Source organism: Cinclus cinclus, chromosome 5 (assembly GCF_963662255.1).
Source record: "Cinclus cinclus chromosome 5, bCinCin1.1, whole genome shotgun sequence".
NCBI lineage: Eukaryota > Metazoa > Chordata > Aves > Passeriformes > Cinclidae > Cinclus > Cinclus cinclus.
The window spans coordinates 36415557-36433955 of record NC_085050.1 but is presented as its reverse complement, the minus strand read 5'-3'; the positions used below and the strand labels follow the sequence as shown (position 1 = coordinate 36433955).

The 18399-nt window shown below is 40.0% G+C and overlaps 1 protein-coding gene across 1 annotated transcript in view; it reads left to right on the top strand.

Annotated features, from left to right (window-relative positions):
* Nucleotides 1-18399, top strand: part of GALNTL6 (polypeptide N-acetylgalactosaminyltransferase like 6) — a 435822-nt gene that overhangs the window by 408079 nt on the left and 9344 nt on the right. The window contains exons 9-10 of the mRNA XM_062492844.1: nucleotides 7527-7748; nucleotides 14797-14913. Of these exons, the coding sequence (XP_062348828.1) occupies nucleotides 7527-7748; nucleotides 14797-14913 (339 nt within the window). The remainder of the gene's footprint in view (nucleotides 1-7526; nucleotides 7749-14796; nucleotides 14914-18399) is intronic.

Sequence of the window (18399 nt, the reverse complement as noted above, 5' to 3'; positions counted from 1 at the left end):
AGATACCTTGGACAAAAAGTACATTGAAGTGGTGGTAGCTACTTGTCAGGATTTAGTCCATAGGCTAGCACTGGAACTCAAGTTACAAGGCTAAATAAATCTGTTTGGAGTTAAACCCCTGAACTCTTCCAGGCTCAGCTGCAGGGATGGGCTATGGTCTCTATGGGTCTGTAACACAAGCATGGCAGCAGCCAGCAGACTTGTGGAGATGTTCTTGTAGTGCCATTCTGTGTTCCACAGCTCCCTCACAGCCACAGAGCTGGGGGCAGGCAGCATCCTCACTAGGGCAGAAACATTCCCAAACTGCAGGTTGGCCTCATATGAGCAAGAAATATAGACTTTCCAATGCATTGATCTTAAATTTTTATTTTTGTGTACCTGCTGGAGATGCAAACTTTTATAGAGGGAATTAAATCCTGTTTGTCTTCAGATGACGTCTGTGGAATTTCAGTTCTAGGTATTTGCAGACTACTGGCTGAAAATAAATAGGCTCTTGCCTCTCTGCCAGCTGTGCTAATTCATAGAAGAATTATTTATATAGTGCACCACCTTTGTCACCTAGTTAGAATACTGTCTTCCATGCAGACACACATTTCTTTTATGCCTGAAGACATCTCTTTATTTGGTTGGGTTTTGCTGGTTCTTGGGGTTTTTTATATAAATATCTCTGATAACACAGTTATGTGTAAAGAACCAAAATAAGATACCAAAGAAAGGGAAATATTGACAAACATTAGCACTGTGTAAATTAAAAGGGAGTTAGGGGGGAAGGGGAAAGGTATGAAACCCCCCATTGAGACTTAACTGATGTGGGCAGGTTAAAGTATTGAAACCTGAACATCACAAGGCTGTAGTTAGTGTCCAGGAAATGTTTTATTGTTTTTCTGCTGTAGAAATACACAGAAATGGTAACTGTTGTGTTCTGACACTGATGGAAGGACATTTGCAGAACTGAGGGTATTGTTTATTCCCCTTGTGAAAAGTGGAGTTTTGTACCCTGCTGCTTCTGGCATATTAATCCATACTTGTTGGATGAGCTCCTCCAGTCATATTCTGTTCTCTTCTCTGTGATGATTCATTGTAACATTATGCTACCCATATTCCAGAGAGTTCTGTATTCCATAGAGTTGTCTTGACTGGATAGATCCCAATGCACTTTTTTAATCCATTTTGTGTAAAGCAAACTGTATATTATATTATTTCCACCCAAGTGAAATACAGCTGCTTTTACAGGTAAAAAGAGCACTCATTTTGGAGTAGCAACAATACTGTGCTTCACAAAACAAAAATAGAAAAATTTAAATTAGTAAGATGATGTAGGTGAGGTGAAAATAATCCCACTAGAATTTTACTAGGAAGAAGAAAATTAATGTGTCAGTTGTTGCCAAGATTGTTGTGTTATTTTTGGCAAGTAAACAGTAATATTCCCCCTTACATTTCACAACTAAAATACAATGAGGCCTCAGCCATGCTGTGGTGATTGGTATTTGATTGGCATAACTGAGAGTGATTTTGATGTCTGGCTCATGTGACATATACCAGCTGATGACATCCATCTTCCTGGAAAATGTTCAGATTAAATGCAGAATTTCATTACAGGTTTCAAATGTTACGGTTTAATATTGACAAAAGTAAAGTATTGATTGAGATCAGGGTCAGTTTCATGCAGTGAGATTGACACAAAAGCAGAAAAAAGAGGTTATGCAGGTGAAATGAAACAGTAAAACCATTGCGCTCCTTTGGTGACACCTGATAAAAATCTTCAGAACATCTGGAGAAACTAAGAACAGGAATTAAATTTTTATATTTGTCCAACTGCTGCAACTAAAATGTTAATTGGATAAGATGCACCTAGAGGATGGAGGTGTGTTAGCTCGCAGTATAGCTCAGGAGCTCTCTTACTAGTGCTGTCATCTCAAGCCAGAGCACCAGCCACATGACAGAATGAGGAACTATCCCTCTCATATTAGGACTAATGCAGTTAAACTTTGCTTAAAGCTAATATTTATGGACCTGTCCTTTGACGTGTCCCTGTCTCACCTTGCTGTTCCATTCTCATGGCTAGTGTCTGCTTTCTTCTCACTAAGTAATATCACATCTCTTGAAAATGACAGGTGATCTTACACACTTAAAAAGGGGGCAGTCATTTGATTACAGAGATGTATCTACCCTAATCACTGAGCATAATGGCCCATGAAAACTTTTCTTTTTTCAAGTGCAGAAGTCCTCATTTGTCTCTCTCTTTTTCCAGTCAAGTAGATTTAAACTCTTCTATTGAAGTCTGCTGTGCTGGCTTTGGCTGGGATAGAATTAATTTTCTTGAGAGTAGTTAGTATGGGGCTGTGTTTTGGATTAGTGCTGGAAACTGTTGTCAATGTAGAGATATTTTCCTTACTGCTGAGCAGGGCTTGCACTGGGTCAAGGCCTTTTCTGTTCCTCCCAGCAAGCAGGGTGAGGAGCTGGGAAGAGACACAGCCAGGGCAGCTGATCCCAGCTGACCATAGGGATATTCCAGACCATGTGGCATCAGGTTCAGTATATAAAGCTGAGGAAGAAGGAGGAAGGGGGGGTAGGGTGTTTAGAGTGATGGTGTTTGTCCTTCCAAGTCACTATTAGGTGTGATGGACCCCTGCTTTCCTGGAGATGGCTGAACACCTGCCTGCCCATGGGAAGAGGTGAACGGCTTTGCTTGTGTGCACAGTTTTTCCTTTTGCTGTTAAATTGCCTTTATCTCAACTCTTGAGTTCTTTCACTTTCATTCTTCAAATTCTCTCTCAGAGCCCTTTAAAGTGGACTGAGTAAGTGGCTGAGTAAGCACCAGTGTGGTGCTTACTTGTCAGCTGAGGCTAAAACATGACATCCATGTATCAGTGACATTGTAACTTACTGTTTTGTAGACTATTGTTGAGTAAAAATACAATGCAAAATCACAGTCTTAAATGTGTGAGTTCATATAAGCTTAAATAGACCTTGTCTAAATGTAAGCCCAGTGGTAAAGAATTTACCAGAGAGTAAAATTGTAACAGTGGTTAATATTATATCAAGAATGCATAAATGAGCAACTGATGACAGCTGATGACTCAGTGTGGTTGCTGTCACTGTTGTATTCATCTCACAGCTTCTTTGTGACAGTTGTTACAACCTGACATATAGAGATATGCATCTACTGAAATACCACTGGGCCTTACTTATTCTCATACAGAAATTTTTTACTGAAAATGACATAAGAGAGAACAAATTGTCATTGGTCTTCTTGGATATGTCCTGAGAAACTCCTCAGATGTCCAGTTAGAAGTCCCTATAACTTCTTTATTTTGTGTGCCAATTCATGTAACTAATTAATAATTAATTGATCTTCATTTAATTGTTTTTATTTAATTTTTTTCCTTTTTTTTTTTGTTCCTATTAAGAGTAACCAATCTGGACATCTGTAGCCTTGCAATAAATTTGTCAACCAAGCTAAGCTACACCATTTTCAGCTATAGAAACATGTTGTCAAGCATTGGAACAGGCTGTCCGGGGAAGTGGTTGAGTCACCATCCCTGGAGGTATTTAAAAGATATGTAGATCTGACACTTAGGGACATGGTTTAGTGGTGGTCTTGGCAGTCCTGGGTTTACAGTTGGACTCAATGATCTTTAAGGTCAGTTCAAATGTAAGTGATTCTATGATTCTATTTTTCATTTTTTTCCTTTCCACATGCATTTACAGGAGATTTTCAGATTGAATTCAAGCAAGAGTGTTCGGCTACAAAGATGTGCCAAAATTGGTTCTTCCTATAGTGATTTTTGATGCCATTTGAGAAACTGGCATTTAAAGGAGTTTTCTGTAGAAGATTACATAAATAGTAACAGGAGACAGAAATCAAGAAGATTCAAAACTAATTCCTGTTGACTCTAAATTATTTGAAGATTATTTTCACTGTGAAACTTAACTGTCTCATGATGATGAAAATGAAATGAGTGCTTAAATGATGCTATAAGACATTCACAAAATGTGACCTAATCTGGTAGGCTCTTGAACTTATTTTACATGCAAGTTCTGTGGCAGTGTACACACACAGAGTAAAATCTTATCAAAGTCAAACTGCTTAAAGCCTGTCTTACAGATAGACTCTGTCAAGACTGGGTAGCTATTCAAAGCCATTCCCACTTGTGGGGCTTATATGACATACTCAGATTGTATCTAGCCTCACCTAAGGGACAGGCAAGGAGGAAGTGACCATACTCTCTCCTCCACCCAGTATGTCAGACATCTACCCAGATTATGGGAATAGCAACTCTGGAAGAATTGTAAAGGACTTAAAATCACATCCTTACCTTGCAGTAAGTCATTTGATTTGTAGGCCTAAATGCTCAGAGATGAGGGCTCTAGTTTTGGTTGTGCTCCTCAGATAGGATGAGCTCAGCAGCTCCCTGCCATAATTTGCAGAGAAGAGTTATGATCCTAAGAGTTTCTCTGCAATTTATCATGCTGCTAGACAGCCACAGAATGCGGATTTTCAGCTTATAAATTCACCCATCTCTTCTTGGACAGCCTATATTTTTGCACCAGGAACGTGCTGGGTTAGCACATTCTAAAAAAGAATGTAAATGGTTGCCTTTTCTGTGCAAGGTTGCACCAAATTTGCTTTCATTACAGCAGCTCTTCCTGACTCCATTCACTTAATTTCAAGTATGGGGAGTTTTACTACTAGTCTGGACACATTTATTTTAAAAGGAAGTATGGTGATTTCTGATCTTGAATAGTGGTAATAAGGAGAAGATGCTAACCCAGGCTAACTGAGGACAACAAACCTCTTTAAAACTAAATTGTTTAGATGCTGCATGCTTGCTTGATGCAGAAACAGATTCTCACTACTCCAGAACACAGTGCTCCTTTTGGTCATGTTCATAAGTAGTATGGAGATTTAGAGCTAGCAAATCAAGAGTTTGTATTTTTAAAAACAAACTTGTTCAAAGGGCTGCCTCATAAGTGTTTGGCTTATGACATCAATGTATAAACATAGTAAGGATAATATTAAATATTATTACTGAATATTATTAAATATTATTATTAAAACATAATAAGGATAATACAGGTTCATTACAGGTGATTTTTAGCATATGATGAGAAGAACAGTCTTGGAATAACAGGGAAGCAAAGTTTCAAATAGATTTGTCCAAAGTGTCCTATCTGATATTTGGGGAATGGTGGGAAGAACTGGCTCTTTTTTTAATACAGTGTTTAATAAAGTGTTTGGTGGGTTTACACACAAACACACATGAAACCGAAACAGTTATAAAGATGTTATTGGGAAAGAAAAAGGTTTTGACTGGTGAATTAGAATTTTGAGCCAGTGACCAGGTATAATATCAAGATTTTTGTTGGACTTCTGTTTTATCAGTAGCAGTCATCTAAAGCAAATGTAGTCCTTTTAATGCAGCCAAGTAACTAAAGAAAAAAGTCCATCAGAGACTACTCTTAACATTGGTGGGGTGGTGCAAGACTTAACTAGAATTTTTCTTTCCTAAGAGAAATTTTTTACTGTACTTTTACTGTATGGCTCTTTTTATAGTATGGTTTTTAAATATGGAAATAGCCTACCAGATGAAGTGATTTCAAAACATTATTTTATAGAACAATCCTAAACTGCATTTGCATTGTAGCAAATGAGGTATGCAGCATTGCAGTGAAAGATACGCTAAAAATCACACATATTTTCATTATTTTGGCTTTTTGTTTAATGATCCTAATAGTTTTTGTCGTTTTTTTTACTTCATGTACAAAATCTCATCACATAGTATTTTTACTTGTCAGGAAATTTCTGTGTTGCAGTTTTTCTGCCAGAAAGGTGAGATTGTCATTTAGATGTGGTTCTTAATTTTTTTTTCTGTTTTTCTGTGTCCTACCCAGTTCCTATTCTTGAATTGTAATTTGTAAAGTTATTTAGGTTTTCATGAAATTACAACAAAAGTCAAACTTATGTGGGGCACAAGCCATTTTTGAATGAGGTTATGAGTTTTATGAATTCTTGCACTGCTTTAATGTTATTTGCTTTATCCCTGCAGGTTTAACATATTTGCTTCACAGAGAGAAAGCACACAGAAACTTATCTTGCAGTGTCAGCTAAAAGTACTTCCTTTGTTCTCTGTCTTGCTGTCTTTGCATTCAGATAAGCCTTATTAGTTCAGAGATATTTAGTTTATGTGGATTAATAAAATTCAGGAAAAGAATTTTCCAGTTAATCTTGAAGGCAAGTCAGAGTATGAGTCCGGCTTACTTAGATGCAGAGAATGTTCTGAAAAGAAATATTACCTTATGTTGATAACAATCAGATGTATCTTGTCCTTCAGCTTATTACAGAGTGAATCTCAGCATTTTGTAGTTAACGTTCTATAAAAAGAATATTATACAACTTGATTGTCTTGTTTTTACAAACAAAGCAATAAGAACACCCTAGTGTCTCAATGTTATCCAGAGAGATGTTGCTTTGTTGGTGGGATAAAAGGTTATTGGGCAGCTGTGGCAGAATAGACCAAGCCCATGCTCCATTACAACATCTGTATATAAATTTGTGTGGATTGAGTTGCAGGAGGAATTTTAAAAGCAAACAAAAATACAGATAAAAATGCCCCCTCCTTGGTGGTAGATAACAATAAAATAGTTCTCTTCGGTCTACCCAGAATATTTCTTTGCAATGGTATTTGTTTTATTTTATAATTTGAGGCGGCTAATTTAATTAATTATGATTTGAATAAATTCTTATGCAGCAAAATAGGTAGTTCTGTTTCCTGCAAAACATCAACAAAAATAAACTTTGTGGAACAGAGCCAGAACTGAGCTTCATGGAACCTTGGAACCTAAATAGTCTCAGATATGTTCATAGGATGAGTGAGTGCAAAAAGCCACAGGTTGTTGTGGCTCCTATCCCAGGAGGTCTTTTTCTTTAGACCAACTCCCCTTCAAGGTTGCTTGCCCCCAAACATTCACTTTTAACACCTGACCCTAAAATTTAGGTGGGAATTGCTTGGTGACTAAGCATTATCATAGCAGACTGAAATTCAGATGCCTCTCAAATGCACAGTGAAATACATCAGAAGGAACAATTTGAACCCTACTTCCACATTAGCAGGTCTGAACTCCAAGGGGAAAAGCAGGGACCAATGTAAGCAGCTGAAAGGAAATTTGTATTCAACATCCATCATTAATCAAAAACCCATATGAAGAATATGCATAAAGAATGTGAAGGAAAATAAGATGTTCAACAGACAGAAGACTGTCTGACACAGAGCCAGCAGGAAAGCAGGGTACTTAATACTCTGTAGTGTTTGCTCAACACCATAATGAAGATAGCATATGGTTACTGGAACATTTCCAGGGTTTAAGACTGAGAAATGAGACCAGCTAAGCTTAAAAATTATGTGGAATGCTGATTTTTTTGTTTTGTTTTGTTTTGTTTTGTTTTGATAAAATGTTCCCTGTTATGAATATCATTCACTCAAATCATGAAGAAATTAATGTTTTCTCTTTTTCGTGCCATGCAGAACCTGAAGCGAGTGGCCGAGACGTGGATGGATGAGTTTGCAGAGTACATTTACCAGCGACGGCCTGAGTACAGACATCTCTCAACTGGTGACATCTCTGCCCAGAAGGAGCTCCGCAAGCACCTCAAGTGTAAAGATTTCAAGTGGTTCATGGCTGCAGTGGCTTGGGATGTCCCCAAATATTACCCTCCTGTGGAGCCTCCACCTGCTGCCTGGGGGGAGGTGAGAAATAGATCAAATTTAAATGAATCTAACATTTTAGACTGTGGGAAATTAAAATTATTAAATCAGAGTCAACCTGATGGTAAGTAGTGTTATTATTAAGGAAGTTCGCAGTGGTTGAACTATCCATTAAAATGAGAAACTGTCATGTCTTGGAACTATCACTGTTGTTTTTGCAGCTCATTACAATTTTGTGTGTACAGGGCATATGTTTGAACAATGAGGACAAGAATGAAGAAAAAAGTATGTAGCACTCATTACTGCATGTCACAGAAGATTTTAGATTCAGAGAATCACCTTAGTAAAATGGAGGTCTCAAGTCACTGCTTGGGTTTTTTTGCATATCTGGTATACTTCCTTCTCTCCTTACAAGGACAATTGTGTGTAGATGGAGTTAGGATTGCTCACACGTGAAATGTGACAAGCAAGACCTGGATACTTTGCTTTTAAAATGACTGATTTTGCTCAGCTGTTCTCTACATTCTGTAGGTGCTGTCATCACTGAGAACTAGTAGCAGACAAATACAATTTCTCCATTGATGGATGAGGGGAGGGAGAGACCACAAAAGAAGCCAATACCTGAGCATCACTCCAGAGCAGGGTCTGAGCAAACAACAAATCTCCACCTGTGATCAAAATGTTCTGCATTCAGACTTCTCTAAAGAGCAAAGCTGTAGCAAACCTTGCTTTGACAGTTTGTTTTGTGCAGAAGAAATGAGAACACAGGGAGTGCCAGGAGAGGAAATTATTTGCTTAGTTGCACTGAAAAATTGCTGTGCCTCTGCCCCCAAGAACTACAGCAGCTTCACTCTTCCAGTGTATTGTGCTACTTCTTTTAAAAAACATAGGAATATCTGTACTATGAGTTCTAGCCTTCTCTGATTTTCTGGGAGGTGTTCTTGGGGCTGTCAGGAGATTAACTATCATATTTGAAACCAGAGGATGAAGTTGAAACGTTTGGTAAGATCAGACACAAGTCTGTATATTCCCAGTGGTCAAGACTGGACCATAGACTCCTAAACATAGGTACCTCTACTATTCTTCAGAATTTCTTTTTAGAAAGGCAAATTACCACACAGTGAGACTTTGAAAATAACTTTCTCTGGTACTTGCAATCCTTAATTCTTCTTTATAAGCTATCAGTTACAGATGTTCAAAAAAACTCCAGTTTATATGTGCTGTATATAAACAGTTTATATCTGTTTGCTACTTCTTGATAGTAATGGATTCCTTTATTTTTAAAGTTTCTTCTATTTGGTCCTGCTGCCCACTCTTTATGAGATTAATGTGTACTGAGGGGTAAGGAATTTATCAATAGAAGTCAGGCTGGATCAGATTGCTGTGACTGCTGCTGTGATCTTCCTTCACCATCTTCCACATATATACATGGGTGTCCTTGGAGGACTGTGATCAGAAGATGTGTAATTTCTCTGTCCAGCTGGACAATCCTTAACTCAATCAAGAGGGTCTAAGAGAAGGAATTTGTGATTGAGATATTCATTCTTTTCACAGCAATATAAATATAATCTCTGCATAAACCCAAGTATTTTTAACAGTAAAAATCATATAGATGGTGTGAAATCTGTGCCTTAAAAGCATTTACTAAGCTCTTAGGAAGGACGTGAAGACCAAAGATTTTCTTTTTTTCTAAAACATACTTTATCTAAAATAACCAGAAGAGAACTTTCATCCTGACTTCTCTTGTTTTTCCTGAGACTGTCACATTCCTGAGCAGTTGGCACTTGCAAGGACCTTGAAAATTCCTGAAGGTCACTGGCTGTTAGAAACTGAAAGAGGGAAGCAAAACTGTAATGTTACTGCTTTGTAAGAATCACAGTGTTCTAGAAACCTTGCTGATTATACACACCTAAAGTCTGTGCCAACACTGACTGTCATTTAATACCCTCTCTGCTTCCATTTAGAAATACTTTACATCTGCTTGCCTATGCCAGTCTGAGAGTCAACAGTGAAGTATGTGGACAAGTTTGACTCTAGTATTTGATATCAAGCTAGTAAAAGCATGTGGTGTGAAAGCAGACGTCTCATAAAAAACCTCTGCTCAGCTCCTCTTTTTTGCAAACACATTTATTTAAAATCTGACTCTTACATTTCTTGAAAAAATCTGTTTATCATAGAAAAGAAGGACATTTGGAAAACAAAAAGCAATCTTTTTTCCTACACTCGTCATGCATAGCCTTATCTCTTATGTGTGTTTGTGCCTTTTGTCCTTGTAGCTGGCAGGGTGTACATACCCTTGATAATCTGTTCTGCCTTGTAACATCTGAAATATGTGCAGTAGAGCAATGTAACAGCAAATCCAGACAGATTAGGTTAGTGAGACTGTCAGTTCTGTGTTTGAGTGAGGTAACTGTACTCTTTTCCACTGTGGAAGAGGAAAGTTTTCAATTAGGTTTTGTTCTTACTTTTATGAATATACTGGGAAGTCTGATACCAGTTGAAGACAGTTGAATACTTGCTCTAAGACATATAATATATTTGTCATATAAATAATATAAATAATAATTTGTAATATAAGTAATATAAATAATAATTGCAAATAATATATTTGTAATATGTATTTGAAGTCCTGCTATCTAAAACAATAGGTGTGAATTGGGCATGAGATGTTTTCTTAGGAAGTATTGATGAATCTACAAGCTGTGATCCAGCATGAATATATTGTGCAGATATCACAGCTTCCAATATCTTTGGAAACACATTTTACATTAAATCAATCATCTAATATCAGGCATTGCCATTTATTTTCGATTTCATGAGTTCTACAGTCAAGGTGGTGCAAAGAAAGTTCTTTTACTCAGTCAAAAGGGAATTATTTAATCTTGGTTTCACTTGCTGTTACATGAGCTTCAGTAATTTAATGAGGAAGTGTCTCAGTCACTGCAGTAGTGCTAAACTGCAGAACCTGAGAGTACTCCTTTCTCAGACCCAAACTCATGGATTTTACAGAACTGTTTTACAGCACTGACATGAAAACATTGCACATAAAGTCAGGCGACACATTTGAAAAAAGAAGAAAGCCTAAGATCTCACTAACTTGTCCTTTGGTTATTTTTCTTTTTTTAAAATGTATCATCCTCTTGCCCTTAATGAGTCAATCTGAGCCCAAGTATCACATATCTGTTGTACAAAAGCGATATAACCCCACCCTGCACAGACCGAGTGCTGCACAGCTGGACTGTTCAGATTCCTTTATCAGGATCAATGCCACACTGAGTAAGAGTCCCATGTTTCTTCAGTGAGGTTTTTGGCAGTGCTTGACTGCTTTGCCTTTGACTTTTTCTGTTTTATGGCTCACACAAAGGATAAATACTTCTAAAATTACTATATATCAGTTCAGAGGAGAAGTGGCTCATTTTTCCATATTTGATCCATAGACATTGATGGCCCTAGGGTTATCTGAGAATGTGAGCAGTGCACTAAAACTGGTTCTAAGTGCTGCTCAGACAAAAAAAAAAGTAACATAAATGAATATTGTTAATGTGTTCTAAGTGTTAAAGCCATTTTCATATTTAAGGTATTAAATCGGATATAGGGAGAGTATTATATAAACTGATAGCACAAGGTGTTTCTGTTGTTGCTGTATCCCTAAGGATTGTCCTGACACCATCTCCACAGTCATGATGTAGAGATGACCACAGATGACCATATTGAGCATACAGTTATTTTTTAATTGCTGCACTGTCCCTCTTTCTGATTTTGGCACAGACAGTTTCATGTCATGATGAGCATGCAGGGCAGCTCCCAGAACCTGTGGGAGTTTGGCTCTTCTGCTTGGACTCACCCCACTTTGGCTCCATGAAGGCTGAAGTGTACCTGGGTGACAGCCTGTCTGCAGTGCAGGTGGGGCAAGGCTGCAGGAGCCATGACATCAACTACTACCTCAACGGCAAGTCTTGCAGGAACTCATTTGCCTGGGAAAAGTCCAGGAGTTTTAGAATTATCAAAGAATATTGGTCAATATAACTGCTGGGCTCTAGGAAGCTGTATTGTCTATGCTTCTACATCTCATCTGCTCTCTGTAAGGACTACAGTGCCCATAGTGAGTTAGGATGGCATTTCAAGAACTCAGTATGTATAATGACTTACAGATAGTGTCCTGTGCTTTTGTCAGAATTTCTTTAATTCTGAAACAGCCTTTAATATCAGCACTAACCATGCTTGTCAGTCCATACACTGAAGTCCTTGGAAGCATGATTTTCCTGTATGCTTATGTCTGTGTACAAATGATGGCATTACAGGCTGAGCAAAAAAAGTTTTGTATGTAGCAACTCAATGCCCCACCTTCATGGCTGATAAAATCTGTCTCCTTTTCATCCCTGCTCTTACAATTGCACAAATAGGAATGTTGGAAATGTGTTAGGATCACTAGGTATTTGTTTTCTAGTTGTAACTCATAGCCTCAAAAATCCTAAATCCATTGCACTGTGTGACTGGAGACAAGGCAGTCAAAAGCATATTGGTGTATAAAATGAGAAGGAAAAAAAAAAAAAGCCCTGTGCTTCTGCTTTCCTTCCTTTGTCTATGGAAGCATCTTGGGGGTTTGCAGGCTGTGTGGTGCTGATGCTTGGCAGAATGTTCCCTGTGGCTCTGGCTCTGGCATGATGGCTCAGTTCAGTTTCTAGCAACTGCCAAGGCCACACAGAAGCGCCATAGAACAAAAGCACAGACTTGACTGAAATGTCATATTAGAAAAAGAAAATAAAAAACAAACCATGACCCCTCTGCAGCTGAAAGGATGAAACAAAAAAGGATGAAACAAAAAAGGTTAACATGTAAGCTGCAAAAAAACAGATGAAAAACTAACTCAAGCAAACCTTTCAAGAGCAGAGGGAAGAGGGGAAGAAATAAAGAATGTGACATAGATTCCAGCAGTGAAGGAATTAAATGTAACTTCAGCTCAAGCCTTTTCCAGAAATGGACTGAACACATTTACTGCACAGTCCAAATGACAGAGACTGGGATGAAGCGATGCCATCAAGACAAAATTATGAAAGCCTTTTAATGCAATAAGCATTAATTGGACGTGGATGTATTCACTGTCATTTTACAATTCTGAATCACATAAATATACTCAATTATTAATGGCAATTGTTAGCAGTTCCATTTTAATTAACTTGCATGCTGTAAGAACTGAACTGATGTATCATTTAATTTTCTATTAGACCAGAAATCTTTATCTATACAATGGAAATTTAAGTGCATTGAGAAATGATTGAATGTTCTCCAAAAAAATTATACTTGGAGAAGGTATTTCACATGAAGCTTTAAAAATATGACATTAAATTCTATTCCCCTCATTATTCTTTCCTGCCTCTTTTGCTGGGTGATATGAAAATTAAGGTTGTTGAGAACTAATTACCTTTCATCTTTTTTACTGTGGGGCTGCCCAGTGCTGGATTTCTGGATCTAGTTGTGCGTATGAATAGCTAGTGTTTTACCTCATATTTAGCACCTTTTATTGTATTGAAAAAAGAAGAAATATCCTAGGACTGGGCTGGTCCAATTTTTTTTTTTTTAACGCTTCTCTGAGCTCTGGTAAAGAATCAGTTTCCTGAAGGCAGTTGTTCAAACTGATTCTCCCCCATCTTTTGCCCAGTCTGCAATTTTCTAAGCTAAACAAATGTACCTCCTGACACCTTTCCTGAGTATGATGGTTTTTATATTTTATCACTATCTGTTGCTTTCCCATCTGTGTAAATCTTTCTTGACCATGGTTAATAGACTCAGTCCCACTCCTCCACAATCAGAAGAGCAGAGTAGCTCTGGCATGTGTCTTGCATGTGCAACGATCTCCCTTCCTCTCAATGTTTTTGTGCAATGCTAAGAAGTTTTGCATCCTTAGGATGTGTGTGAGGTATGCAATGGCAATGTGTACGTTTGTCTGGCATATTATGGCAACAGCAGTGACTTCTGAATATTTTTCATAAAAAAGTACAAATGACTACTCAATTGAATCTCCGTTCAGCATCTAGCTTTCTTTTAAAAAAGGATCAAAGTAGCATCCAGAATGTCAAAATATGGACTTGCTTTCTATTTATTATACATTTAGAATTTTTGCATGTTTCCATGTACTTTGATTACTCAGTTTCTGTTTATCTCATTGAGAGGGTAAGTTTTTTAAGAAGTTGTTTTCATTATGGATATGTCTAAAGGATTTTTAACTAGCCCAGCTAAGTTACTCAAGGAGAAATGTGCATGCATTAGCAACATAAAGGTAGAATTTTGCTCTTTTTGGTGGCAGTGGGAAAATCTACTTTTCAACCTAATGTTTCAAAGAAAATTTATGTGTCAGCAGTAGTACATAACTGGTATGATTGATAGTCACGGGTTAATTATTACTCAGTTGCTTCAGCCTAAAGAACAAGATTTTCCTTTTAAGAACAAGTTACACTGCAATGTTTGCAGCAGGCATGCAGGAGGAACCTCCATGGGTAAGCTTAGGTTTCAGTACAGATTTGTTAAGTACTTTTTAAAAGCCTAAGTTTCAGTACAGATTTGTTAAGTACTTTTTAATTTTATACACTTCAGGGAGTAATGTGTGACCTTATCTACAATGGTGTTATTGTGTCAAAGTAAGAGCATGGATTGGAACAGGGCATTCCTGAATTTTTAATACATACTGACTGCTCCCATGCCTGGGAAAGACTCATACAGAAATCAGCTCTTTCTAATACTGTTGATCTCTCTTGCTGTCATAGGATGGAAGAAGCAGTCAGACAAGCTTTGAACTTCTCAGACTCTTTTTCTCTTAGATTTTTTGCATTAAGGTTTTGTTTTGTTTTGTCTAAGACCTACCTTTCATTTGTTAAGCAGAATATTTAAAACTTTGCTTATTTTGAAGCTGCTCCTAAAAAGGGTAGTTCATTCCAGGGCATAGCTCTCTACTCTGTTAAAAATAATTCTTACCAGTTTTGCGTAACTGATGATCAATCTCAAGTCCTTCAGAGCTGAACTCCTGGCCTCCTGACACTGAAAGCTCAATTCTGCAGCCCAGTTTAATGTGAAATCTTGCTGCTTGGTTTTGCAGATTCGAAACGTGGCAGCCAACCTCTGTGTGGACAGCAAACATGGAGCCACGGGGACCGAGCTGAGGTTGGACACCTGTGTGAAGGATGGCTCAGAACGAACATGGTCACATGAACAGGTATTTTAATGGTGCAAAGAGAAAATCAGGGTAATGTTGCTTCTCTTTCCCAGGTTTTAAACTTTTTCTGAGGGCTTCTCCTTTTCATAAGGTAAAACAGAGTGTAGAAATAACTTTTTAATTATTACTGACCTTAGTATATTTTACAAAGTACTCCTTAATATAAACTCAAAAATTCCAAGAGCTGCCTGGACTGTATTCATTTCCAAAAGGAATTGCAATACCCAGAGAGCTTTTTGAGGCCCCATTCTCCCCCACTGTGTCATGAAAACATGCTGATTTTGGTTGAGTTACCTGAAAATATTTTAAATATAGTACCAGGCCTTTTACAGCTCTAGTCATTGTCTGTTTTAATGCTTTTATCTCAACAAGCAGTTATATTTTAAACAAATATGAGGCATAAGTGAGATAAATAGGTAAAAGCAAGCAAAAAAGCATTTAAAAAGGCAATAAGTTATAAAGACTCAAAAAAAGCTTTTATTTACATTGGTTAGGTAGAAAACTATTAGTTCTCAGGAGTATGGATGAAAAGAGTTCTAAATTTTATTCACTGTGTGTGCCATAGGAAAGGGATCATGACTTACAGGCCGTGGGTCTTTCCAAAGTGAGCAGAATCCAGATGAAAAGTACAACCTAACTGTTTATTCGCAAATTTGGTGAGCAACTCTTTCACAGGAAAAGGTCCCAGATTAGTAAAAGACTCCTAATGCTGAGGAGAAAAATTGACCTGACAATTGCACATGACACTTTGTAAAAATTAAAAGCTCAGGAGAGAGGAGTTCTGAGGGGTATTTGAAGTGCTAAGGTCAAAAAGGCATGCTCTGAGGATACTGAGAAATGCAGGAGGAGAGCTGCGAGTGCATGAAAGTGAGAAGCTGAAGGATTATCTCGATTTAGGTAAGTGCCAACATGGAAGAAAAAAAAAAAAAGGAAGTTGCTGAATGAAGACTTCTTCACGTAGTTACCAAAGATACTGCACGGGGATAGGGTGCCAGGGCTAGATAAATATTATTCTGTTTTGTTTCTGAAAGACATACAGTAGTTCAAGGAGTTAATTGAAGGAAGTTGTATGGTCCGGACTGAACCCATCACAGTGTTCTCTGGCTTTAAAATCTGCAAAGCTACAAACCCTCCTCAAGAAGGGAAGGGGAGAATGCTGAGTCTGCCAGATACGAGAAAGGAGGAAAAAAAGTTGGATGAAAAGGTGAGAGAAGAAAATATGTTTGCAGAGAAAAGGGAGGTTTGAAATACCCTTTGGAAAAGTAAAGGGAACAAAGGGGAAATGACACGAAGGGAGAAGGATGTTAGGGAGGAATCCATGTTTCAGCGTACTCCACGGTGCTGCAGCCTTTGGGACCAGACTGGATCTGAAGGTGTTACTCTGTGCCAAGGACACAAAATTACTTCATTAGAATCAGTAGGTGAAGCTAGCACGAAGGGAGTATGACCAGCCAGCTCCTCAGATCCCAGAACCAGAGCTGGGAAGCCTCAAGGGCTTCGGTGCTCCGCGTGTGCCTCAGGGACAGCACGAATCGTCTCACCAGGCTGGTGGGGAACAGCGCATACTCTGGCATTGCCGGAGAGCGTGGCAAACTTCCCGGGATCGCCTCATCCTTGCGGCGGTGCGGCAGGCGGGCGGCAGGGGGCAGCGCGGCCCAGCGGGACGGGCCTGCCACGGGACCGGCCAGCGCCCCTCGGGGCCGGTGGCCCTCAAAGACAGCTCCCCTCACAGACAGCTCCCCTTACGGCCAGCCGCCCTTAGGGCCAGCGTCCCTCACAGACGGCTCCCCTCAGGGCCGGGGTCCCTCACATGCAGCTCCCCTCAGGGCCGGGGTCCCTCACAGACAGCTCCCCTCGGGGCCGGGGTCCCTCACAGACAGCTCCCCTCAGGGCCGGGGTCCCTCACAGACAGCTCCCCTCAGGGCCGGGGTCCCTCACAGACAGCTCCCCTCAGGGCCGGGGTCCCTCACATGCAGCTCCCCTCGGGGCCGGGGTCCCTCACATGCAGCTCCTCTCAGGGCCGGGGTCCCTCACATGCAGCTCCCCTCGGGGCCGGGGTCCCTCACAGACGGCTCCCCTCAGGGCCGGGGTCCCTCACATGCAGCTCCCCTCGGGGCCGGGGTCCCTCACATGCAGCTCCCCTCGGGGCCGGGGTCCCTCACATGCAGCTCCCCTCAGGGCCAGGGTCCATCACGAATCCTTATGGTCAGTGCCCTTTATGGTCAGTACCCCTCAGGGCCGGTGCTCCTAAGGGCCAGCACCCATCATGGCCACTGTCCGTCACGGCCACTGTCCATCACGGCTACTGTCCCTCATGGCTAGTGTCCCTCAGGACCAGCCCTGCGCTGCTGGCACACTTGTCTGTGGGGCGTCAAACCCCACACAGAGCTCTTCTTCCTTCTTTATATCTCACAGAATTTGCTGCCTCCATGAGTTCTGCATACACCTGTAGAAACTAGCAGTATTAGTGAAAGTATCAAGTATTTTATTATCATATTTCAAATAACATGGATTGGCACTAAGCTGGACATGTAATTTCTGGTATAAATTTACAGAGTTCAGTGGCAAGCTATAGTAGCTTAATGTGACCAGTGTGACAGGCATCAGTGCCAGACAGAGATGATCCTTTGTGCCACTTGATTCATATCATGTTACCAGGGCAGGAATTAAGAGCTAACAGTCTCAGCCACCATGCCAGGGGCACAACCCTTTAGCAGACCCCAGGAGAGGAAGATGACCTTCCACCTTAGGGCTGTGCGGGCCCCACTGTGCAGGCAGCAGTCAAAAGGTCTGTGGGGCGCTTGCAGGCTTTCTGGTAAACAGAGATGGGTGAGAAGTGAGAATGTGTCACTGTGGTTTCTGGAAACTTCCCCAAAGTTAAGAGCCATAGGGGAAGGGCCAGGAGGATATGTCATGGCACTGCATTCTTACATCTGTTTTCCCAAAGCTAGCTTTTGGTGTCAGAGGAAACTGAGGCTCTGCTGGACAGATAGCCAACAGTAAAGGAAAATGACAGGTCTCTTAAAAATCATGGTCTCTTATCAAGTTCCCCAGCCTTGCCAGGGAATGGGTGGACATACACCATTTCTAACATGGCTCAGCAAGTGCCCAGATCTTTCTTCTCTACTTGGAGGTATAGTTCAAGCCAGAGCACAGCTCTGAAGCATGGCATTTCATCTTTGGTTGGGGGCACACGTTGTCCCCTCAAGTGTAATGGCATAGTCAAAGCACAGCGCCAGCTGACGGACTCCAGCCAGACAGCGAGTAATTGAGTGACACTGCCAGACTGGAAAGCATTGATGGCATCAAAAGGGCCTTTGTCCTTTAGACAGTCCCAGGCCAATGGCTCTATCAGGCAATCATTCTTCAGGCCCTGTGCCAATTATAAATTAAGCTGGAAAGCTGTATTTCCCAGTTACTGCATGACAGGGCTCAGCTACATGAAAAGGCAAAGCATGAGGGCTGAGGGGTTGCTTGATTGCAAAT